The sequence below is a fragment of the Pituophis catenifer genome, unplaced genomic scaffold (assembly GCF_029215685.1).
Source record: "Pituophis catenifer annectens isolate HBS135680 unplaced genomic scaffold, rPitCat1.0.hap2 SCAF_6, whole genome shotgun sequence".
Classification (NCBI taxonomy): domain Eukaryota; kingdom Metazoa; phylum Chordata; class Lepidosauria; order Squamata; family Colubridae; genus Pituophis; species Pituophis catenifer.
In genome coordinates, this window is record NW_027256886.1 from 69,740,841 (window position 1) to 69,765,408 (window position 24,568).

At 46.7% G+C, this 24,568-nt stretch overlaps 1 protein-coding gene across 1 annotated transcript in view; it reads left to right on the forward strand.

The window, feature by feature from the left end:
* The first annotated feature begins 11,609 nt into the window (after nt 1-11,609).
* The window catches only part of PRKG1 (protein kinase cGMP-dependent 1), an 884,536-nt gene continuing 871,577 nt past the window's right edge, over nt 11,610-24,568 (forward strand). Inside the window, exon 1 of the mRNA XM_070945009.1 lies at nt 11,610-11,875. Within this exon, the coding sequence (XP_070801110.1) occupies nt 11,610-11,875 (266 nt within the window). The remainder of the gene's footprint in view (nt 11,876-24,568) is intronic.

Genomic DNA, 24,568 nt, shown 5'->3' on the forward strand with positions numbered 1-24,568 from the left:
GCACTCAGCCTTTCTTATGGTCCAACTTTCACAGCCATACATTGCAATTGAGAAAACCATAGCCTTGACTATATGCACTTTTGTTGGTAGGGTGATGTCTCTGCTTTTTTGAATGCTGTCTAGATTTGCCATAGCTTTCCTCCCCAGGAAAGCTGGGGAGGAAAGCATCTTTTAATTTCTTGGCTGCAGTCCCCATCTGTGGTGATCTTGGAGCCCAGGAAAATAAAATCTGTGTCAGTACATTTCAACAATTAGTGTTGAAGATATAAGTGACCAAGAGAAGGGACTTCCAGATCAGGACAAGACACAATTAGTGCACCAAACAGATCTGTGTGAAGTCCTTCTGGTCACCATTGTCATCTGCTCTCTGAGCAAGAGCTGTGAGTACAGGACCTCCTCACCCCTTCACCAAGATATGCAGCCACTCTGTTTGGGGAAGTGCTACTTCATTCAAAATCAAAGAAAGAGAACTGAAAGAACCATTTGAAAAACCATGAATATAGCCATATGTGCCTCACCATCCATACTCAAACAGCCAGCAGGCTCTGGGACAAAATCTTGATAAAATTATTAATGTTGACCAGGTATTGAGATATACACATACAAGATGACTTCACATAGCAATTTCATACAGATCTTAAAGAGGAGGGAGGATGGGCTCCCTGAAAGACCTTTTAAGCCAGAAGCTTTGGACTAACCCTCTCTCCACCACTCAATACTGACTGGAACTAGATACAGAAAAAAAGAATGGCTACAACATCATTATATCACACTCCCAAGCCCAATAATCAGTCCAGAAGGATACCACAATCAATGATATGGAAAGCCACGGAGGGATCAATGAAGTGTAGGGTGGATGCAATGCTACCATCCTAGTCCTACCAAAAGTCATCACATGCAATCAATGCTGACTTTGTGTCCTTAGCTAGAAATCCAACTGAGTCTATACAGTAGTGGCCAAAATTGTGGAAACCTTTTGGGAAAAGTGTGTTTTTGAGATTTGGCTAATAACTGTTTTGGAGTTTCAAGATAATCCTATTTCACTGCTGGAATGGCCTGGGAATAGCCCAGACCTTAACCCAATTGAAAATCTATGGAGCCGACTAAAGAAACTTGTTAGTCAGAAGGGACCCAGCAATAAAACCCAGTTAATAAAAGCAATCCTTCAATCTTGGTTTCACATTATCACAGCTGCAGAACTAAAAGACTTGGTTCACTCCATGGGAAGACATTGTAAGGCCGTAATTCATGCTAAAGGTTACCCAACTAAGTATTAACTGACGTGATAATTTTTGTATATCTCGTTTTTTCTATGGTGATTTAATTTAATTTAATTTAATTTCGAATTTATATACCGCCCTTCTCCCTGAGGACTCAGGGCGGTGTACAGCCAAGATAAAAAACATAGAATACAAATATTAAAACATTTAAAAATATATATAAAATTTGGCCCAAAAAATTAAAAATCACAGACTAATTAAAAGAATTTAAAAATTTTAAAAATTTCTTCTTAAGCCAACCCGGCTTGCTGAAAAAGATAGGATTCTTCTTATCTCCGGGGGCAACTGATTCCAGAGGGTGGGAGCCCCCACAGAGAAAGCCCTCCCCCTGGGGGCCACCAGCCTACATTGTTTGGCTGATGGCACCCTGAGGAGGCCCTCTCTGTGGGAGCGCACGGGTCGATGGGAGGTCATCGGTAGCAGCAGGCGGTCTCGGAGATAGCTAGGCCCTATGCCATGGAGCGCTTTGAAGGTGATAACCAACACCTTGAAGCGCACCCGGAAGACCACCGGGAGCCAGTGCAGCTCGCGCAGGAGTGGTGTTACATGGGAGCGCCATGTTGCTCCCATCACTACCCGCGCTGCTGCATTCTGGACCAGCTGGAGCCTCCGGGTGCTCTTCAAGGGGAGCCCCATGTAGAGAGCGTTACAGTAGTCAAGGCGAGAGGTGACGAGGGCGTGAGTGACTGTGCACAGGGAATCCCGATCAAGAAAGGGCCGCAACTGGCGAATCAGGCGAACCTGATAAAAGGTCCCCCTGGTAACAGCCGTCAGATGTTCCTCCAAAGACAGCTGCCTATCCAGGAGGACTCCCAGATTGCGAGCCCTTTCAGTGGGGGCCAAAGACTCGCCCCCAATAGTCAGTGATGGAGTCAACTGACTATATCGGGATGCCGGGAGCCACAGCCACTCAGTCTTGGAAGGGTTGAGCCTGAGCCTGTTCCTCCCCATCCAGATCCGCACAGCCTCCAGGCACTGGGACATCACTTCAAGGGCATCGTTGGGGTGGCCTGGGGTGGAGATGTACAGCTGGGTGTCATCAGCGTACTGGTGGTATCTCACCCCAAAGCCACGGATGATCTCGCCCAGTGGCTTCACATAAATGTTGAACAGAAGGGGCGAGAGGACCGATCCCTGCGGCACTCCACAAATGAGAGGCCTCGAGGTCGACCTCTGCCCCCCTGCCAACACAAACTGTGACCGGTCGGAGAGAAAGGAGGAGAACCACCGTAACACGGTGCCTCCCACCCCCAACTCTTCCAGCCGGTGCAGCATGATACCATGGTCGATGGTATCAAAAGCCGCTGAGAGATCTAATAGGACCAGAACAGAGGAATAACCCCTGTCCCGAGCCCTCCAGAGATCATCAACCAACGCGACCAATGCCGTTTCCGTGCTGTGCCCAGACCTGAAACCCGACTGGAACGGATCCAGATAGGATGTTTCCTCCAGGAATTGTGGAAACTGTTGCGCGACCACACTCTCAACAACCTTCGCAATGAAGCGAAGGTTGGAGACAGGACGATAGTTAGCCAATATTGCTGGATCCAGGGACGGCTTCTTGAGGAGAGGCCTCACCACCGCCTCTTTCAGGGCAGCGGGGAAGTGACCCTCACTCAAGGAAGCATTAATGACGCCCTGGAGCCAGCCTCGTGTAACCTCCCGGGAAGCCAGTACCAACCAGGAGGGACACGGGTCCAGTAAACATGTGGCCGCACTAAGTCTCCCCAAAATCCTGTCCACATCATCGGGAGTCACAGCATCAAACTCCTCCCAGATAACATTCTCAAGACTGTTCCTCGTCACCCTGCCCTGATCTACCCAGTCAGAGTCCAAATCCCCCCGGATCTGAGCGATTTTGTCATACAGGTTTTGTCCGAAATCCTCCGCCCTGCCTTCTAAGGGATCCTCCCGCACTCCCAGATGGAGCAGGGCGCGGGTCACCCTAAACAGGGCGGCCGGACGATTCCCTGATGACGCAATAGAGGCGGAAAAGTAATTAGACTTTGCCGTCTTTATCGCCACTAGGTAGGCCTTAATATGCGACCTTACCAGTGTTCGATCAGATTCAGCGAGACTGGCCCTCCAACCGCTCTCCAGGCGTCTTTTCCGGCGCTTCATTTCCCTCAGCTCCTCAGTAAACCAAGGAGCCACCCGGGATCGGCATCGGGTCAGAGGCCGCAAAGGCACAACTCGGTCCAAGGCCCCACCAGCCGCCCGATCCCAGGCGGCTACCAGGTCCTCGGCCGAGTCATGTGCTAGATCCTCAGGAAATGGCCCAAGCTCCGTCTGGAACCTATCAGGATCCATCAGGCGCCTGGGGCGGATCCATCTAATTGGGTCCGCCTCCCTGCGGCGAGGGGTCGCGGTTCGAAGATCTAGGCGAAGGAGTGAGTGGTCAGTCCATGACAAGGGTTCCATGTCTATATCCCCTATAACAAGACCACTCAACCACTGGCCAGAGACAAAAATCAGATCCAGAGTGTGACCTCCCCTGTGAGTAGGGCCATGAACTAACTGGGTCAGGTCCATGGCCGTCATGGAAGCCATGAACTCCCGAGCCACCTCAGACGTTTCACCGACAGATGGCAAGTTGAAATCACCCATGACTAAAAGCCTGGGTGTATCTACTGCCACCGTGGCTATCACGTCGAGTAGCTCAGGAAGGGCTGTTGCCACGCGGCAGGGAGCCAGGTACGTAAGCAATAAGCCCATCTGAACCCCACGGCCCCACCTCACAAGGAGGGACTCACATCCGGCTATCTGAGGCACAGTGGTCTCCCTCGGATCCAGATCCTCGTTAATAATAACCGCCACCCCCCCCGCCCCTCCCCTGGGCCCTCGGCTGATGGAATGCTCTGAAGCCTGGTGGGCACATTTCAACCAGAGGGACACCACCCTCCGGGCCCAACCAGGTCTCCGTAATACCCGCCAGGTCCGCTCCTCCCTCTTGTATAAGATCGTGAATGAGGGGGGCCTTATTAACCACGGACCTGGCATTGCATAACATCAGCCGAAGGCCCAGATCCTGAGTATCTAAGCCACCTAGTCTCCAAGAGGAGCCATGGGGACCGGGGCAAGCAATTGCTCTCAAACAGCGAGTGCGAGCCCCCAACACATGATATGGTCCCCTGCTCCCGCCATATCTGCCCCTCCCATCTACCGTGCTGATGGTACAGACCTCATAGGTATCGTCCCCCATCCCTTTCCCAGTCCCTCGACCAACACCTCCCAAATCGTTACCCTGTGCCGGGCTCGGCTCTGACCCTGGTGGATTTCCCCCCCATCCCCCAGAGTCTTCTTCCCAATTTCTCTAGAAAGATCATTACAAACCCCCCTCCCAGAACCCCTTAAAATCTTAAAAAATTTCCCTAAAAAACCCCACAAATTCTTCCTTGCTCCATGCCATCTCTCTGGACTCCAAAGTCCGTCATCGAGATAGGCCCTCGATAATGTGGAGGGCCAAACCTGCGAGTGGGGAGAATCTCGCAGGGCGAGGAGTTCCGACACCGAATACATATAATCAGGGGAGACAGAGTCCAAGGGAAGGGAGTACCGCTGATGTTACAGACATAGGGAGAATTCTAGTCCATGGTTAGGCCATCAAGCCCATTGTCCTCTCACGACAATGGCCAAGGAGGTACATATCCTTCGACCCCGGAGGTTCCAGGGCAGCCATGCTCTCACCTAGGCCACCCATGGAAACTCTGATGGAAATCCGGGCGTGAAGATAGCCATAGTCCGCCTCCCACTGGCCTTATGTCCATAGAACCAGTATCCCTCCTGGGATTAGTAGCATCTGGGGGTCCAAGTATCCTGCTCAGAAGGAGGTTTAAGTTCGTAAATTCACGTTGAAGAGATTTTACATGGCAGGGAGTTCAGACAGACTAGATGTAAAAGGGGGAAAATTTGGAATAATTCAGCAGGCCAAAGTAGATGGGTAGCTGCAACCGTAGTAAGGCCCATAGGCCTAAACTCGGTCCAAAGGATGGAAGAGGGAGGGGAAATTCAAGCCGCATAGGTTTGTAGTTCTTTTCCGACCCCTGCAATCCCTCAACCATTATCTGATGGATAATGCGGCCCTATTTCGTTCCCCCCCCATCCAGCTCGTCCTAGGGGGGTGTCTCTGGGTCCCCATGGAGGTAACCCTTCCCCCAAGGGTCCAACACTCTCCAGTCTCCCAGAGCTCAGTCTAAGGCTGCTGCTGAAGAATCCTATGCTGTAGTTCAGGTCTGCAAGCCGCTGGGAGCCGCCCCGACATCCGCTGCCGTCACCGCAGCCGCCGCCGCGGCCGCCGCCGCCACCATCGTCGCCGCCGCCATTGACCTCCCCACGGACGCCCCCAGCCGCCCCCTGCCTCTAGATCTTCCTCGAGGCATCCAGGGGCGTGGGGAACCTCCGTAGGGGCCTCAAACGTCGCCGTCGTCAGGGGGCCGCCACCGCCGCCGCCGCCGCCGCGACTGCCCGTAGCCGCCGGTGCTAGTGCCGCCCCCGCAGGCCGCATCCTTCACGCCCTCACCCGCCGGCGCTTCAACGTCGTCCTCCTCGGAGCTGGGATGGTCCGGAGAGCTAACAAAGCTCTCAATGGGATCCCCAGGTGCTCTCTTTCCCAAACGGGGGTCATAGCTGTTCAAAATGACCCCCCCGAAGTCCCCCCAAGCCGAGGCATTGCCCCCCAAGGATCCGGGATTCAGCGCCGGGACGCCATCTTAGACATGCGCAGAAGAAGATTTTTGTATATCTCGTTTTTGTGATAATTTTTGTATATCTCGTTTTTTCTATGGTGATAATTTTTGTATATCTACGTGTTTCACTTTTCTTCTTTATACTGAAACTGCTATTCTAATAGCAAAGTCTTCATAAAAGTTATTGCATTACATTCTTGATTAAATTATCTTTCCATTGATATATAATTTTATGATACTACTCCTCCCCAAAAAATGGTGTTATTAGCTAGTTTTAGAAAATGCACTTTCCCCAAAAGGTTTCCACAATTTTGGCCATTGCTGTATTATTTACTTTTTTCCAGGTTCCTCTAGAATTGTAGTCTGACCATCTTCTCATCAATTGTTTCCTATAAAAGAATGCTGGAGAAATTGGACAAAAATTGTCCAAAACATAGATAAAAATTGTCCAGAACTGTTTGGGTCCAACAATGGCTTCTTGCCATCATTCAAAGTAAGCTGAGCCATTCCCTCTTTCAATGATAAATTTACCACTGCATGGATGGACGTGGATCTAACGAACAGGTAATCAGATTCAGTTGTAAAGTCAAATTCTTTAGGAATCACAGGGTCAAACACGGTGCAGGTAATAGGAAAAGACTATACATTGGCTAACTTGACAAGATCTGACTAGTTGGAAACGCAGAACTAATCCAAGCACCTTATCCATTAGATACTTAAATATTCCTCACAGTGGCCATGTAGATATCTTTGTGACTGTCCTTCCCCAGTAAGAGATGTATCATTTAAGGCCCATGACTGGCTATCTGCAGTTTTGCTACTCTTATCATCATAACGTAATGCGTAATATACATTATCCCACACACGTAGGGTGGGATTTGCTCTTGTTTTAAGACATCTCTTCTGTTATTTAACATCTCAAGTAAGCCTCAATCAACCTGCCTATCAGATCTCTAGGAAAAAAAACTTTTTTTGAAACCATCTAGGTCGGGGTGGGTTCTACTTACCTTTACTACCGGTTTGCAATGGGGCCGCGCGCGCGCAGAAGCTTCCTGATGATGTTGGGGTTGGTGGGCGGAGCCTCCCACCAGTTTTACTACTGGTTCTATAGAACCGGTCCGAACCGGAGGCAACCCACCATTGATCTAGGTCCCTTAGTAGAGTGGTGCAGTGGCCTAGAGGTGGAGCTCTTGCCTCACAATCAGGAGGCTGTGAGTTCGATCCTAGGTAGAGGCAGATATTTCTTTCTGGGCACAATGAGAATATATCTGCTGAATAAAATTCTGCATTGGAGACAGGAAGGGCATCTGGCCAGTAACCACTCAGCTCCATTCAGTTGCCCAGATTCCACCCCAAAAGGGATTATGGGGTCGTTAAAAGGAGATGATGATCTAGGTCCCTTAGTATCCTGGGATGGACCAAATTAATAGATCCTTTCTCCTTCCATTCCAAAGGTTGGCTGAGAATAACCTGAAAAAGATTGAGATAGATAGTTATCGAACATGTCTGCTGAAAAAGGTCAATTTAGCATTAAAAGATATTGGGGGAAAATATTAACACAGACACACACACACACACACACACACACACACACACACACACACACACACACACACAGACAGCCCAAAGACTTAAGATATGGTAAAGCTATCCCTTCAAGCTCCATACAGCATTCAGCTGGTCTTGTTTGGCCAATGAAATTATAGAATTACCGCAGGAGATGATCAGGGTACAGGTTGGCTCAGAAGTGGAAAAACATTCCAGAATAAAATAATGGTAAACCACTTCCAAGAAAATTGCATGGGCATTAATTTACCTGTCACAAGTTGAAGGGGGATTTTACTTTCTATCCCTTTGATACTGCCTTTCAGCGGAGGGGAGCTCCACTGAGGGGGAGGGGCCTTTCAGCGGCCTTTCAGCGGAGGGGAGCTCCACTGAGGGGGAGGGGCCTTTCAGCGGCCTTTCAGCGGAGGGGAGCTCCACTGAGAAGAAGGCAGAGTCCATGACTCCCTGTAGCACTAAGAGATGATGAGTGGCTCCATCAGCAATCTTCCTATCAGCCCAGGGGGCAGGAAAGGGCACTGAATCTACTGGATCAAAGTTGCTCCAGATTCATAAGATGGAGTTGATTTGGCCCACCAGCCAGATAGGAACCAGAATAATGGTCAACATTTCCATATTGCTTCAGTGAAGAGATTTTAAATTACAGTGATCTGTCAGACAACAAAAGTTGGCAATCCTACCCAGCCTGGTTGGCATGAACCAACCGGACTTAAAATATAGCAACAGATATCTCAATCCCCTTTTCCCTGACCCAGTTTAGAATGGTTTGGATGTGTCTCTTGCAAATTATACATCATGGTTTATATAATAACTTTGCAATGTAAGAACTAAACCAATGCTGGCATATTCAATCAATCATATTTAAGTAAATCACAGCTCTTTACTTTGTTCCCAACTGAATGAATATAGGCTAGCTAAGAAAATCACCTACCAGAGGACTTTGCGATGACCAATAGGTTCTATAACATTTTTAGGAAAAAGAAGTTAGGCCTAAAGGTAGCCCTTGATTTATGACCACAATTGGGGCCAAGCAAGGCAGTTGTTGAGTGAGTTGATTTTACGACCTTGCTTTGAACCACGGTTGTTAAGCAAATCAGCGCAGTTGTTAAGTGAATCATGCGGTTATTAAGAGAATCCAACTTCATCCTTTAACTCTGCTTATCAGACACTGGCTGGGAAGGTTGAAAATGCCAGCTCCCTGACCCTGGGATGCTGCCACCGTTTTAGATAGTACATGCTGGTTGCCAAGGGGGCAAATTTTGATCATGTGACTGTGTTTTCTGCGGCAATGCTTATAAGCGTGAGGACCAGTCATAACTGGTGTAACTTTTTCAGTGTAACTTCCAATGGTCGCTAAACGAATGGTTGTAAAATAAGGACTACCTGAAATTATGGCATACACAATTCCATAGCAGTAGATCCTATCCAAAAACAGTTGTGAAGTAGTTGGGAATAAAGACATGAAAAAATGCTGCATCTTTCAGCATCTTAGGGATGTTCTAAGGCAGGGGTATCAAACTCGACTTCATTGAGGGCCGCATGAGGATTGTGTTTGACCTCGGGGGGCCGGGGGGACATGGCTGGGCTGGGGAGGGCATGGCCCTCTGCCAGCAGAAATGGAGCTGGGGGGGCATGAGACCCCATTTTCGGCTGGGATGGCCTCCTGCAGCCCTCTGCCAGTGAAAATGGAGCTCAAGGGGAAAGGCATGCGGCCCTCCTGAGCTCTGTTTTCATTGACAGAGGGCTGTAGGAGCCGTCCTGACCAAAAACAGAGCCTGGGAGGGTTGCGTGTGGTCCTTCTGAGCTCCGTTGTGATTGGCAGAGGCACCGCAGACCGGTCCTTTGCTGTTTCCAGGATGGCTGCGCGGGCTAGATCTAAGCACCCTATAGGTCGGATCTGGCCCACGGGCCTTGAGTTTGACATCCTTGTTCTAAGGTATTTTGCAAAGTCCCTCAACTTCTAGTGACAATACACATTACAGGTAGTCCTCGACTTACAACTGTTCATTTAGGGACCATTCAAAGATATATCATCACTGAAAAAAGTGATTTAGGATTATTTTTCACACTTATGACCGTTGCAGCATCCCCATGGTCATGTGATCAAAATTCAGACACTTCGCAACGGACTCATATTTATGCAGTGTCCTGGGATCATGTGATCCCCTTTGATGACCTTCTGAGAAGCAGAGTCAATGGGGAAGCCAGATTCGCTTAACAACCGTGCTACCAACTTAACAACTGCAGTGATTCACTTAACAACAGTGGCGAGAAAGGTCATAAAATGGGGCAAAATTGACTTAACAAACGTCCCACTTAGCATCAGAAAATTTGGAGTCAATTGTGGTCATAAGTTGAGGACTATCTGTATAATATCCCCAACTCTACAGGGCCTCCAAAGGTTGATGAGAAGAGCTCACCCAAAGGACTTACGTCTTTTCAACCCATCAGGGCCCAGAGTCATTGTGAAAGCTAAAGTTGTAGTTGATGACAAAAATTTATTTTGATAAAGACAAAGGGAAAAAAATCCTTTACGAAGGGCATCTAATTTAACAAGGAAAAAACAAAAAACAAAAACCAAATCGGAAGCTCCAGTTACAACTGCCTGACCCTTTAGGCCACATGCTAATAATTGTTGCTATTTCAAGGATCACATCTCGAAAAAGTGGCACCGGAAGGTAGGTGTGTGTGTGTGAATGAATGCCTTTCTTCTGCCCCTCTTCTTGTATGTCCCAGTTAACACGTAGGGGGTGTGCCTGCCTGTGTGTGAAGAAGATTGGAAGAGAGACAGAGAGAGAGACACACACACACAGAGAAAGAGAGAGAGAGAAAGAGAGAGAAACAGACAGAGAGAGACAGAGAAAGAGAGAGAGAGATAGAGAGAAAGAGAGACACAGAGACAGAGAAAGAGAGAGAAAAAGAGAGAGATAGACAGAGAGAGAAAGAGAAAGAGAGAGAAATACAGAGAAAGAGAGAGAGAGAGAGAGAGAAAGAGAAATAGAGAGAAAGAGAGAAAGACAGAGCGAGAGAGAGAAAGAGAGAGAGACACACACAGAGAGAAAGAGAGAGAGACACAGACAAAGAGAGAAAGAGAGAAGAGAAAGAGAAAGAGAGAGAGAAAAAGAGAGAGATAGACAGAGAGAGAAAGAGAAAGAGAGAGAAATACAGAGAAAGAGAGAGAGAGAAAGAGAGAAAGAGAAATACAGAGAGAAAGAGAGAAAGAGAGAGAGACACATACAGAGAGAAAGAGAGAGAGACACAGACAAAGAGAGAAAGAGAGAAGAGAAAGAAAGAGAAATACAGAGAGAAATACAGAGAAAGAGAGAGAGAGACAGACAGACAGACAGAGAAAGAGAGAGAGAAAGAGAGAGAGAGACAGACAGACAAAGAAAGAGAAACAGAGAGAGACAGAGAAAGAGAGAAAGAAAAAGAGGCAGACAGACAGAAAAAGAGAGAGAAAGAGAAAGAGAGAGACAGAGAAAGGCAGAGAGAAATAGCGACAGAGAGCGAGAAAGAGAGCGAGAGAGAGAGCGAGAGAGCGAGAGAGAGAGAGAGACTTTGTGCTGATGAGGAGTATGATGGACTGAAACTGCTATTATTAAAATGCCTTTTTCCACCAACCTTCTCCTCCCCCAGCCAAATCCGGAAGGTGGGTATCAAGGGCAGCCAGCCAGAGCAGAAGCAGAGTTTTAATTGCTTTCTCAATGAAAGATAATCACCGGGTCCCAAGAGAGGCTTCCAGATTAGCACTCAACAACTCTCCCCTCGGTGATCTCAGCCCTCTCATCCTGTTGCCTCCATTTACAGCCCATTCAGCAGTAAGTGGATCGAAGAAAGCCGCTCACCACTAACCCATTAGTGACAGCAGATCTCTCCCGCTGCCTCTCGGACTGACTTTCCCTTTCCTCTCCCTCTCTCCCTCCTTTCTCTCTTAGAGGCGCTCCATTCACTCTCCGCTCCGCTCGCCCGGGTCGTTGCCGCTGCTTTTTACTCGCTCGATTCCTCCGGGATTCCCCAAAGTTGAAGCCAAGCGCCGAGCCGAGCCGAGCCGAGCCGAGCCGGGGCCGGGGCCGGGTGAACCATGAGCGAGCTTGAAGGGGACTTCGCGAAGCTTTTGCTCTTCAAGGATGAGCGGATTAAAGAGCTGGAGAAGCGGCTGTCGGAAAAGGACGAGGAGATCCAGGAGCTGAAGAGGAAGCTGCACAAGTGTCAGTCCGTCCTGCCCGCGCCCACCACTCACATCGGACCCCGCACCACTCGGGCTCAAGGCATCTCCGCCGAACCGCAGACCTACCGCTCTTTCCACGACCTCCGGCAGGCTTTTCGGAAGTTCACCAAATCCGAAAGGTAGGGGCAATGCGGGGCCGGGGGGACGGGCGTGGGTGGGGGACAAAAGAGAGGGTTGTGGTTTTGTGTGTGTGTGTGTGTGTGTGTGTGTTTTTTGCACGTGTTTCAATGTGTCACGTTTTGCACCCGGGTCTCCCTTCAGCAGCCCCCAAGTCTCCTCCGTGCTGGATGGTTGCAGCGACTTGGGGGCGGAGTTCGGGTGGCGCAGCCCCTCGGTCGCCCTCCGCTACCTCGCTAAGCCTCCAGGTGGGGGAGAAGGGAGTAAGAGAAAGGAAACTTGCCCCCTAAAAGGCTTAGCGGGGCTCCGGAGAAGCGACGCGGTCCGCCCAGCCCATCACGGGTCGCCCGACGGTCGTGCAAGAAGAGATCCGGCGAAGGAAACCCAACAACCCTGCTATTCCCCCCCTCCTCCCCCCCCAATTCTCCCTTCTCTTTCTCGCCCTCTCCGCGTGGCCCCTAAACTTCTCGGGACCCCCGCCTGGCATAGCTCACGCCATGCGGGTGCGGTGCCTCTTTGCTTTCCATCCTTTTGGCAGCCCGGGCTGCCTTTCTATTTTTGTTAAGCGTGCTCTGGGACGGCCGCCGAAGTCGCTCGCCTTTGCCTTTCCTCCCGGCGCCTTTTTGGAAAGCGCTGCTCCCACGGAGCGAAGGAGAGAAGGAGGAAAAGGAGGAGGAGGAGGCTGCGCGAGTGGGGAAGCTTAGAGGTTAAAGGAGGAGGGGAAAGGCGCTGAGAAAGTCAAAGCCCTCCCTCTTCTTTTTCAACAGTCTCTCTCTCTCTCTCTCCCCCCCCCAAAAGCATCCCGCCCGCCTCATCCCCGCCCTGTTCCAGCTGGCGGCGGCTCTGCTTTTTGCAAAGACAAGAAAAGGGGGAAGGGAGAGGAGGGGAGGGGAGGGGAGGGGAGGGGAAGAAAAAAGTCCCGGACACTAGAGAAGAAGCCCCATCGATCGGCCCTCCGCATTAAACCCCCTGTGGACATTAGCGAGAGGAAGTGCATTAGGAGCTTTTAAGTCCCTGGAAGTGCAGAACAAGAAGTGCGCCTTGCAGGATATCAAATATCCCATTAAGCTGCGCCTCTCCCCCCCCCCGCCTTTCCCTTCCCATCCTCTCTCTCTCTCTCTCTCTCTCTCTCTCTCTCTCTCTCTCTCTCTTTCTTTCTCTCTCTCTCTCTCTTGATGAGCCCCGCCGAGTCCGAGCCGTCCCACGCAGCCTCGCTCGCTCACTCTCTCGCTCGCTCGCTCGCTTGGCGGCGCCGGTTTTCGGAAAGTGAAGCGGAGTCAGGCGCGCAAGCGGGATTGGAACCGTCCGGGTTTTTTGCACGCGCCTGGCTCGATTCGGGGGCGGGCGGGCGGGAGGCGGGGGAACCGCGCCTGGTTTGGTTGTTTCGTCCCGATCTGCCAGCATTTAAATATGGTTTTTTTTGGGGGGGGGAAGTGTGTGGGGGGGTATTACTGTGCTGCAGGGCCAAGTGCCTCTTTGGGGGGGGGGCTTCTCTTTAAACGTGCGTTTGGACACCGGGCGATCCCGAACCACGTTCCCCCAGTGTAGAGGTGACTGCCCTTGACTAATGGTGTATCTGAGGTTAACCGAAGGGCTTGCCTTCAGGAGTGGTGAGTGCTTCACCACTGGAGGTTTTTAAGAAGAGACTGGGACAGCCGCTTGTCTGAAATGGTAGGGTCTCTCCTGCTTGAGGAGAGGGTTGGACTAGATGACCTCTAAGGTCCCTTCCAACTCCATTCCATAACTAAAGTTATCATGGCAATGAATGGAAGCAAGAGGGTTAAGGAAGTACACTCTCTCTCTCTCTCTCTCTCACACACACACACACACACACACACACACACACAGAGAGAGAGAGAGAGAGAGAGAGAGAGAGAGAGAGAGAGAGAGAGAGAGAAGGCCGATGCAGAGGGCAGCTGAAAAGCATGCCTTCAAAAACAGACAGCTGAGGTCTCTCAATTGGTTATATTTTATGTGAAGGATATCTTGAGAATCTTTGACTGCCCAGGACAAATGATGCATCCGAGGTTAAGCAGTGGAACAGCTGGCCTTCAGAAATTGTGGGTGCTTCACCACTGGAGGTTTTTAAGAAAAGACTGGACAGCTATCTGTCTGAAATAGTAGGGTCTCTCCTGCTTGAGGAGAGGGTTGGACTAAATGACCTCCAAGGTCCCTTCCAACTCTATTCCATAACTAAAGTTATCATGGCAATGAATGGAAGCAAGAGGGTCAAGGAAGTACACACACACACACACACACACACAAATACACACTCCGGAAGGCTGATGCAGCGGGCAGCTGAAAAACATGCCTTCAAAACAGCTGGGGACTTTCAATTCCCTTATATTTTATGTGAAGGATATCTTGAGAATCTTTAATGTTCTGCAGGAACTTCGTTCCATTCCCCTCATTATGTATTTATTTTATTTACTTATTTCAACATTTTTAAGCCTGCCCAACTTGGACACTGTGTCTCCGGGTGGCCTATAATAAAACACACAATAATAGCATGTTGATGAGGATTAGGATCCTGCTTTTATGCTTCATTATAAGCTCTTCAGGCAGGGAGCGCTGACTTGTAAAAGTGCCACAAAGACTGACAATGTGTATGAATGACAGATAATAAGAATGACCACTAATAGCGATGTAATAATAATTGCTGAGAGTGATGCCATCTGCTTGGCCCTGGTAGTGATAGTTAATAGCAATACTCTCCGGTTTCCTTAGTTATTTATTCATGAATGAAATCATCGTTTTTCCAAGAAAGAGGTTAAAAGGTGCACATATGGCTTTGTTTTTAGCAGGTGCATTGCACTTTTTTTTTTTTTAATTTGATTTATATGCCGCCCTTCTCCAGAGACTCAGGGCGGCTTACAATGCGTTAAGCAATAGCCTTCATACTTTTGTATATTTATACAAAGTCAGCTTATTGCCCCCACAAACTAGGTCCTCATTTCACCTACCTTAGAAAGGATGGAAGGCTGAGTCAACCTTGAGCCTGGCGAGATTCGAACCTGCAGTAATTGCAGGCAGCTGTGTTAATAACAGGGTGCTTTAGACCACTGTACTAACAAGGCTCTTACTGTAGGCACCGTTTTAGGTGAGTTGATCCCATTGTGGGAAAGAAATATCTTTCACACAGGCGACTTTTCGGCCTTGGGGGCTGTTTATTAAAATAAACAATTCAGCTATTTTATCTCCTTCTCGGTGAATTTGCTGTGATAGGAAAGAAGATGGACAATGGCAAAGGCAGGAAGGATAAATATGGAAAACAATGATTATCTGCAGCCATCATAATGTATGAAGTGTAGAAGCCATGGCGCAATAAATACCCTCCAATAGCTACAACTTGTATTGTGTTCAGGTACTTATTAAACATTTTAAGATGCCCAATTATTTGCGGTTTCTCTTCAATTTAATTAAAATGGCTTAGTCCGATTATGTCCTTGAATAGGTAAGTTCTCGACTTACAACAGCTTCTTTAGTGACCGTTCAAAGTTACAACTGAAAAATGTGACTTACGACCGTTTTTCATAGTTACGACTTTTGCAGCAGCCCCATGGCCATGTGATCAAAATTCAGATGCTTGGCAACTGGTTCATACTTATGACCTTTGCTGTGTTCCAGGGTCACGTGATCCCCTTTTTGTGTCCCTTCGACAAGCCAAGCCAATGGGGAAGCCAGATTCACTTCACAACCGGGTTACTAATTTACCAACTTAACAGTGGTAAGAAAAGTCTTAAAGTGGGGCAAAACTCATTTGAACAAATATCTCATTTCATGTCAAGATTTAACGACATAAATCTTGTTTGTGGTTGTAAGTCGAGGACTACCTGCAATAGCCAAAGGCTGGGTTCTAGGTAGTTCTAGGCTGGGTTCTAGGTAGTTCTAGGCTGGGTTCTAGGTAGCAACATTAAAACCTAAAAAAAAATAAAAGTTCCCCAAACATGGAAGAATTTCTGTAGGTCAGCTTCTTAAAAAGAAGAAGGGATTGGATAACCATTTGTCTGAAATGGTATAGGGTCGTGATGGCAAACCTATGGCACACGTGCCAGAAGTGGCACACAGAGGCTTCTCTGTGGGCATGCGTGCCATCGCCAGCTGCTCTTCCGGGTTCTGTCATACACATGTACACTGGCCAGTTGCCCCATTCTGGGTTCCAGTGCACGCATGCACAGCGGCCAGCTCGTCTTTGAGACCAGCTAGGCTGTGTGCATGCACGTGACGGAACCTGGAAAAGCACCTGGCCGCCGCATATATGCTCACCAGCCAGCTGCTCTATTCCGGGTTCCAGTGCATGCACACTCCAGTTTTGGCACTCGGTGCTGAAAAGGTTAACTATTACTGGTATGAGGTTTTCTGCCTAAGCAGGTGTTGTGGCCCATCAGCGGCCTGTGCAGCTTGTAGCTGATTCCGACAGCGAGGAGGCTGGTGTGGTGCTGTGCCAGCAGCCTGTGCAGCTGGCACTCGAGTCAGACAATGAGGAGGCTGGAGAAGATGTGGTGCCAGTGGCAGGAATTCAGCCAGGGCCTTCAGAACCTCCAGAAGCTCCCATAAGTGAAGAGGACGAAGAGGAGGAGCCTCTTCTCAATGCACGGGCGCGCAGAGCTGCCAAAAGGCAGGAGTGGCTCCTCAGGAGGAAGTCTCCTCGAGAGTAAGGCTTGGGGCTAATTGGCCACTCCCTTAGCCTATTTAAGGAAGGACGACGACTGAGGCAATTTGCAGGGAACAACTTCATTCACTCTCCTTCGTGTCCTGATCTTAGTTCTCTTATCAGTTTCCTGCAAATTGCTTCTGGGCTTTCTGCCAACCACAGTAAGGTTACGATTATTTATTCTTTGGATTCTTGTAGGCTGTTAAGAAAGTTAATTAACAGCCTTTATTTGAAAAAGACTGACTTAATTTAGTAAACTAAGGTTTGTACAGACTTTGCGTGCGCTGCGTTCTTTGGGGTCCGTAGCTGGGGCAGAACAGCAGGGGGTTGGACTAGAAGACCTCCAAGGTCCCTTCCGACTCTTGTTATTCTATTCTATTCTTAAAAAAAAAAAAGCATTTTTGGTGTGGCTAGAAAAGCAGGTAAGGCTGGAACAGGGAAGGATTGTCACTGTTAAGGAGTTCCAGGGTCAGCAAAATGACCAGTGGTCTCTGTTAAACTGTGAGACTCACTCATCCCATGCAAGAAAGCCAGAAGGCTGTGATTAAAAACTGGCTTTCTTGCAGTGTCAACTGTGGCTTGAAAAACTCTATGTGTGCTTTCAGGTTTGGCTTCATTTTTAGACTATTTCTGGTTAGCGTGCTCCTCCTCCTCTCAAACACTACTGGAGTTCGGGAGTTGTGCAGCTGAAATGAGGACAGGTTGTCAGCGTCTTTAAGACACGCAGGTCACTAAACCCCCCCCCCACCTCTCTTTATTTAAAGGGAGGTAGTGGAGCCTTTGCTATGTTTTACATTTTTTTTTTTTAAAAAAAGTGTTAATGACTGAGGTTATTTTATGAATTTTGAAAGTCCTGCTTTCAAGGCCCAGAGGTCCTCTTGAAAGACGCTACTGTAGGTCTTGTGTTAAAATTAAACCGGGTTTGTAAATATAGGATTTTAAAGTTAGGGTTCCACGAGCTTGATATATTCCCACTGGAAAATGATTTTGAAAGAGGATTTTTTTTTTTTTTTTGCAAGGCAGTGGATGCCATTCCTTCCTGGACTTTTCCAAGCGGGAGGAAAACAGAGAGTTAGTTTTACATTTATCAGATGTCAAGACTTATTTTTTTTTCCCCTTTCCAACATTTATTGGAATTATTAAGCCCTGACTTCCTCTTTCTTTGTGGTTTACACTAGGACATAGGGCAAACTTCTTCTTTTTTTTTTTTCTTCCTTAGCATTTGGACTCCTGCTTTCCAATCGAAGCCATGAAGTTTATTTTCAGCACACTGAGTCACTGTAGCAGGGAGTTATGACAAGTATAATATATGGAGATCGTAATGGTTGGAATTGAGGGTGGGAGAGGTTCACTAGCATGCTTAAAGGAACAGAATGTCTTTTAAAAACAAGACCACAGGCAGCTCTGATTCTCTCTTTCTTTTGACCCGTTTCTTTAGATGCACAAGTTTGGCTTTAAACATTTTAGTTATTTTTAACACTGTGTTCTATTTTCACTCATTAGAGGCAGTGTCTTCCATTTCTGATCAATAATAATAAAAAAAAGGCTGCAACTCTCAATTGACAGATTCTATGCACTTGGAGAAAATTCAGTGGAACTTACTTTTGAATAGATATGTATGGCATTATAAATGTCTACTTTTAAATTGAAAAAGCCTGAGAGTTCACCATTGACACAGCTAATATACGTGAGAATAAGACCCATAGTAAACAGAATACCTTACTATTAAACACATTTAGGATTACAGTGCACATCCCATTAAATTGGATTTAGCCTGGAAAAAGATAATCATGAATTAACATGCTGTACAGCTTCTCTGTTAAAACATGAATAAAAGAGTGCTACATTTTGCACGTGGGATCCTAAGTGAAGTTGAAATTTCTGGAAAATGTCTTGATGTTTGTTTATTTTATTTTTTAAATTTGTTTTATTGAATTTTTACAATTAAACAATCATTATTCAACTCTTGTGCATGACTTTGACCATTTACATATCATCATACTAGTATTCACCTATACTCTATATATTTTTTACTAAATCTACATTCTATTATTTTCCTTTTTTTCTATTTTTGATCCAATGATACCATTTCTCCAATATTACGTAAAAATCCGAGTCCATCAATCCTTTCAACTCAAGTGTCATTTTGTCCATCTCGGCACAATCCAATATCTTTTTAATTATTAAATCTTCAGAGGGTATATTTGAGCTTCTCCAACATTGCGTGAAATGTCTTGATATTTAATGACCAAAGAAGAATGGTTGATTAGATACTTTTATACTTAGTCTTAAACTCAAGGTGCAATCTGAATCTTTTCATCTACTTGTACCTTAGATGCACAGAATCAAATTAATTGTAATTGAACAAATAAACTACTTGAACGCAACATAGATATTACGCATATAAGCCTGTCTCCACTATTGTGTTAAAGTACTATCCATCCATTGTTAAGTTGAAACAAAACAGCACTGTTGCCAAACTCCTTTCTGTCTCTGTTGTACCTGTTCTCTCAAATATTACGGAACTTGTAGCAAAATATGTTCCTCACCAGTGGTGGGATTCAAATAATTTAACAACCGGTTCTCTGCCCTAATGACCACCTGGGTAGGGATAGCTCGGTGGTCATGTGACCGGGTGGGTGTGACGAACTCAATGTCACTCACGTTGATGGGCGCTTCGCCTTAGCTGTTACAATGTAATAAGGGTTAACCAGAGAGGCAGTTTCTGTAAGCAGGGCAATAAAGGTTAGGCTAGAAACACCACCAGAATGTTTACTTCCTGCCTTCCGTACAGGATTAGCCTTGTAAAGTGGGAAAAAACAAAATAAGATTTCTTCCAACCTCTGAACTGCTTAGAAAGTTAACAACCGGTTCTACCGAATAGGTGCAAACTGGCTGAATCCCACCACTGTTCTTCACGATAGGTGGGGCTTCCTTCTAAAAATTGGTTGCCATTCTTTTTAATACATTACAAGCCAGACAAGCCAAACAATCGTGATGGCACTACACAGCATGAATGGAGCAGATCAGGTTTAAGGAATCTGTGCTGTTCTGCAATTTAAGCTGCTTGGCTTTTCCATGTGAAGTGCCTGGAAATGAATCCAGCTTTAAAAACAACAAAATCCTTTCCAGATTTTAACCCGTTCTTTTGTCGGTCATAGTGGCGGTCAGGGATTCTGTCAAAACCACCCATTCTACAGCCCTTGATTAGTGGGTGGCCCACAATTCCTTCCTGTCTGAACAAACTATCCTGATTAGGTGGCTCAGTGGCTAAGACACTGAACTTGTCGATCAGAAAAATCAGCAGTTCGGCGGTTTGAATCGCTAGTACAGGTCTCCTGCATGAGCAGGGGGTTGGACTAGATGTCCTCCAAGGCCCCTTCCAACTCTGTTACTGTTACTGATTCTCTTTTCCATGGGCAGGTCTTGGAGGACATGTATAGAACCATCTCCTCCAGGGAGAATCAGAGTTGGAAAGGCACCTTCGAGGTCCAACCGACTGTTGAGTGCAGGATTTGCTCGCTTGAGTTGAGTGCGAGTTGATGAGGTGGTGATGGACTCAATGCAACCCTTCGCTGTTCTTGCTGTTGGTGGGGATAGAAGGAGAAAGCAGCATTTGCCTTACTTTCCTTGCCTTCTCTCTGCCATTCGAAGAAGCTTCAACAAGCCCCAAACAATGGCAGGGAAAATGGAAGGAGAGGTCAATTTGTTTTGATCCCTCTACTATATGACTTACTATATAGTAACTGTGAGAGAGGAACTTGGAGTCTTAGTGGACAACCAGTTAAATGTGAGCCGGCAGTGTACGACAGCAACCAAATAAGCCAATGCAATCCTAAACTGCATTAACAGAGGGATGCAATAAAGTTCAAGTGAGGTACTAACACCACTCTATAAAGCCTTAGTAAGACCACACCTAGAATACTGCATCCAGTTTTGGTCACCACACTATAAAAAAGATGTTGAGACTCTAAAAAGAGTGCAGAGAAGAGCAACCAAGATGATTAGAGGACTGGAAGCTAAAACATACGATGAACAGTTGCAAGTGTTCGGCATGGCTAGTCTAGTGAAGAGAAGGACCAGGGGAGACATGATAGCATGATAGTCTTCCAATATTTGAGGGGCTGCCACAGAGAGAAGGGGAGGGGGATTAAGCTATTTTCTAAGGCACCCGAAGGCCAGGCAAGGAATAATGGATGGAAACTGAACAAGGAGAGATTCAACCTGGAAATAAGGAGAAATTTTCTGACAGTGAGAGCAATCAACTAATGGAACAGAAGTTGCCTTTGGAAGTTGTGGGAGCTTCATCACTGGAAGCTTTCAAGAAGAGATTGGACTTCCACTTGTCAGAAATGGTGTAGGATCTCCTGCTTGGGTGGGGTGGGGGTTTGTACTAGATGACCTACAAGGTCCCTTCCAGATCTATTAATCTGTATCTATATGATTGTCAAGAAGAGGTATGGGCTTTGCTTGCTTCCTTTCTGTATTCTGCAGATTGTATCCACATACCTCAGATTCTTCCACCCTCAGCCCTTCCTCCTACTTGCAGCATATCTTTCTCCCCTGCTGGCCACCCCCAGCCTCTTGTCCCTCTGTTTTCAGGGCAGCATCCTTGCTGTTGCTAATCCAGGCATCTGAATGCTGCTGGTGCAGGCTGCTCTCCAGGCTGAGAGCTTCTCCAACCACGTGGGAGAAGGAATGTCTCCCACCAGGTGCAGCCAGCTGCTTTCCATCACCCACCTACAGGCCACTCCATAGAGATGCCAAGGTGGTTGCATTGAGGAAAGTTGAGTTGCCTTCAAGCAATCCCCAAGTCTTCCGGAGCCAATTGGTGCGGCTGGTTGGCTCTCTGTGCAGTTGCCAAGAATCTTTTCTCCTCTCAGCATTTGGGGATTTTCCAATACAGGAGGGGAAAATCATGATATGAAGCTTGCAAAAGGAATCAAAGCAGCGATGGATGGAGATCTGATAAGCCTTACACGGAATTGTAGGGCTGAGCGGTATTAGCTGAGCTACGGCTAAATAGTGCTGCTTGTTTAGAAGCAGTATATCTGTAATTCACTTATTTTCTCCCCATTCTTTATGCCACTTAAAAGGTAAAGATAAAGGTTCCCCTTGCACATATGTGCTAGTCGTTCCTGACTCTAGGGGGTGGTGCTCATCTCGTTTCAAAGCTGAAGAGCCAGTGCTGTCTGAAGACGTCTCCATGGTCATGTGGCCGGCATGACTAAATGCCAAAGGCACATGGAACGCTGTTACCTTCCCACCAAAGGTGGTCCCTATTTTTTTACTTGCATTTTTATGTGCTTGTGAACTGCTAGGTTGGCAGAAGCTGGGACAAGTAACGGGAACTCACCCCATTACGTGGCACTAGGGATTCAAACCGCTGAACTGCCGACCTTTCGATCGACACAGTTTTGCAAAAAGAAGGTGGGGAATAGTTGCACCATTCTTCTTATGGTATCAGTTGGAACAGGGAGAAAGGGGATTTCATTCATTTCACTATTCCACAGTAGACTGGTTCAAGTAAAAAGAAATCCAGTTTCACTGGTCCAGCAGCCCAGCACCTAGAGAAAAGAGGAGGTGGGGGGGGGCAGTGACTAGTTGTAACGCAGGCCTTAGAACCACAGCAAGTGAATCAGCATTAGTGGCACATGCAGAATGTGGAAAACACTGCAGGAAAAGATGGATGGAAGTCATCGTCACTGGTAGCAGGTAGAAGGTGACATCATGAGTTCCTGACTTTGAGAAAGGGTCAGCCCCTGCACCTATGCTGGGCCAATCTTTTTTTTTTAATTGTATAAAATACAAAAAAAGAAAAGAAAATAGGAAATTAAGGGAAGGAAAGGAAATGGGAAAAGGGGGTGTGAAATACAAGGGGGAGGTGAAAAAGAAAGAAAAGGGAGCATTGACTTCCCACTCTTCCTAGCACAGTACAAGATAAATACACTCCAACCTCAACTTTCTGCTTTTACATATTAATATATAACTAGCCATTTCTATAACACCAAATCTTTCTAATCAACAGACCAAAGTTTCATTTGTTTTTCTTCACAAGCACAAATTCCAGAAGTGTTATCCAAAGAAGAACATATTTTCCTCTTTAAATAAAGTATTCCATTTAACCAGGGATGAAATGTAAAATTTGTTACTACCAGTTCTGTGGGTGTGGCTTGGTGGTGGTGGGGGTAATGTGACTGGGTGGGCATGGCCAACTTTTTTTTTTAAACTTTTCAAAGCATTTTTTCTACAACCTCTTCGGCTGAAGAGGTTGCAAAAAAATGCTTTGAAAAGCCTCTGACGATCCCAGCTGAGCCGCACGATCATCTTTTTTTTTTTTACTTTTAAAAGCATTTTTTCGGCAGAAGAGGTTGTAGAAAAATGCTTTTAAAAGTAAAAAAAAAAAAAGCCTCTGATTTTTTTGCTAGCAAAAGGATTTTTGCTACCAGTTCTCCAAACCACCCACCTGCATCGCTACCGGATCGGGCGATCCGGTCCAAACCAGGAGCATTTCACCCCTGCATTTAACCATTCCTGCTTTATCTTCCTTGCTATGGAAATAGTATGTATTTCTATTTGCAACCTAATTTTTGTGAATGGTCACCATTTTTATTTACAACATTTATTGTATTCTTTCAAATTCTTTGGCCTTATTGAAGGGTGGGGTTGGGGGAACCTATGCTGGGGCAATCTTGTTGTGCAGATTGAAAATCTCTTAGCTTCTCAATGCTGGGTTATTGGGACCTTCCTCCCACATCCCATTCGTGAAACAGATGGGGAAACAGAAGGGCAGAAGCAGCCCCAGAGAAGGAGGCCGCAAAGCTTGCCATGACTGTGCAATTTGATAAGTCCTGCGTAGTGGGAGAACTGAAACAAACTAGCTGTCCGGAAAAGGCGTGATTGAAACAGTGAATGACCATTAATAGCCCCTTGGTCCTGAAAGGCATAGATGAGTCCAGAAACACATCCAAGGCTTGTTCTGTGGTCCTGCAGAAGATGTCAGCCTCATCATGGATACAGGGCTCCCTTGCATCAGATGTTGTAGACTAGAGACCAATCACTCATGTCAGGCATTGCTGATTATTTTCAGCTATTGGTACTCGCCTATTTGGAGACATTATAATTTACTGTTGGTTCATTATTCATGTCCATTATTTGATGTCGGGAACGCATTGCCAAATATCCAGAAGAGACAGAACTTTTATACGATCCAACTTTAGCTGAGGCAGGAGACTTAAAAGTGCATTCAGGAACTGATGCAGTTTAAATCTACTGATTTTCTCACAGTTATTTATTTGTGCTAATAGGGTATAATTTGTTTCTGTTTTCTGTTGCCTTTCCCTCCCCAAAAGGTTTTATTTTTGTATTCTTTTCATCACTGTCATTGTACACCAGTAGTGGGTTTCAATTTAGCTTGCTACTGGTTTGCTTGTGTGCGCGTGTGATGTTTCTGCGCATGCGCAGATGCGTCTGGGCGGGTGGGCGGAGCCTCCCGCCACTGCTACCAGTTTGCCTAATCCGGGGTGAACCGGTAACAACCCACCACTGTTGTACGCACTGCTGAGTTTCGGATTTGTTCTTTAAAATATGCTTTGGAGTGTTTAAGAATGTGAATAGTAGCACCTACTTAAAACAAATTAAAATAGAAGCCTTTTTTTCAATCATCATTAACTTTGTCTGGGATGAAAATTGAAAAACCAGCTTCATTTTTTAAAGATGATATATGCTTGGATTGCTTTAGTAGAAGTATTCCTTCTAATGTCTACGAGATTCTCAGTCATCCAGGTCATGATTGTTCCAAAGATGCTTTTTCAAAAGGCAACGAACTGGATTGTGGTTTTTCCCTTGAGGGAGAAGATGTTTCGTTTTTCATCCAAGAAGCTTCTTCAGCGAACTGTGAACTGAAGCAGCTGCTTGGATGAGAAGCAAAACATCTTCAAGGAAAAATGAGTCCATTTGCCTTTTGAAAAAGTACCTTTGGCTATTCCTTCCGATGCATCAGAGAACAACTCTTTTAAGACATCAGTTGCTATCTGAAGTT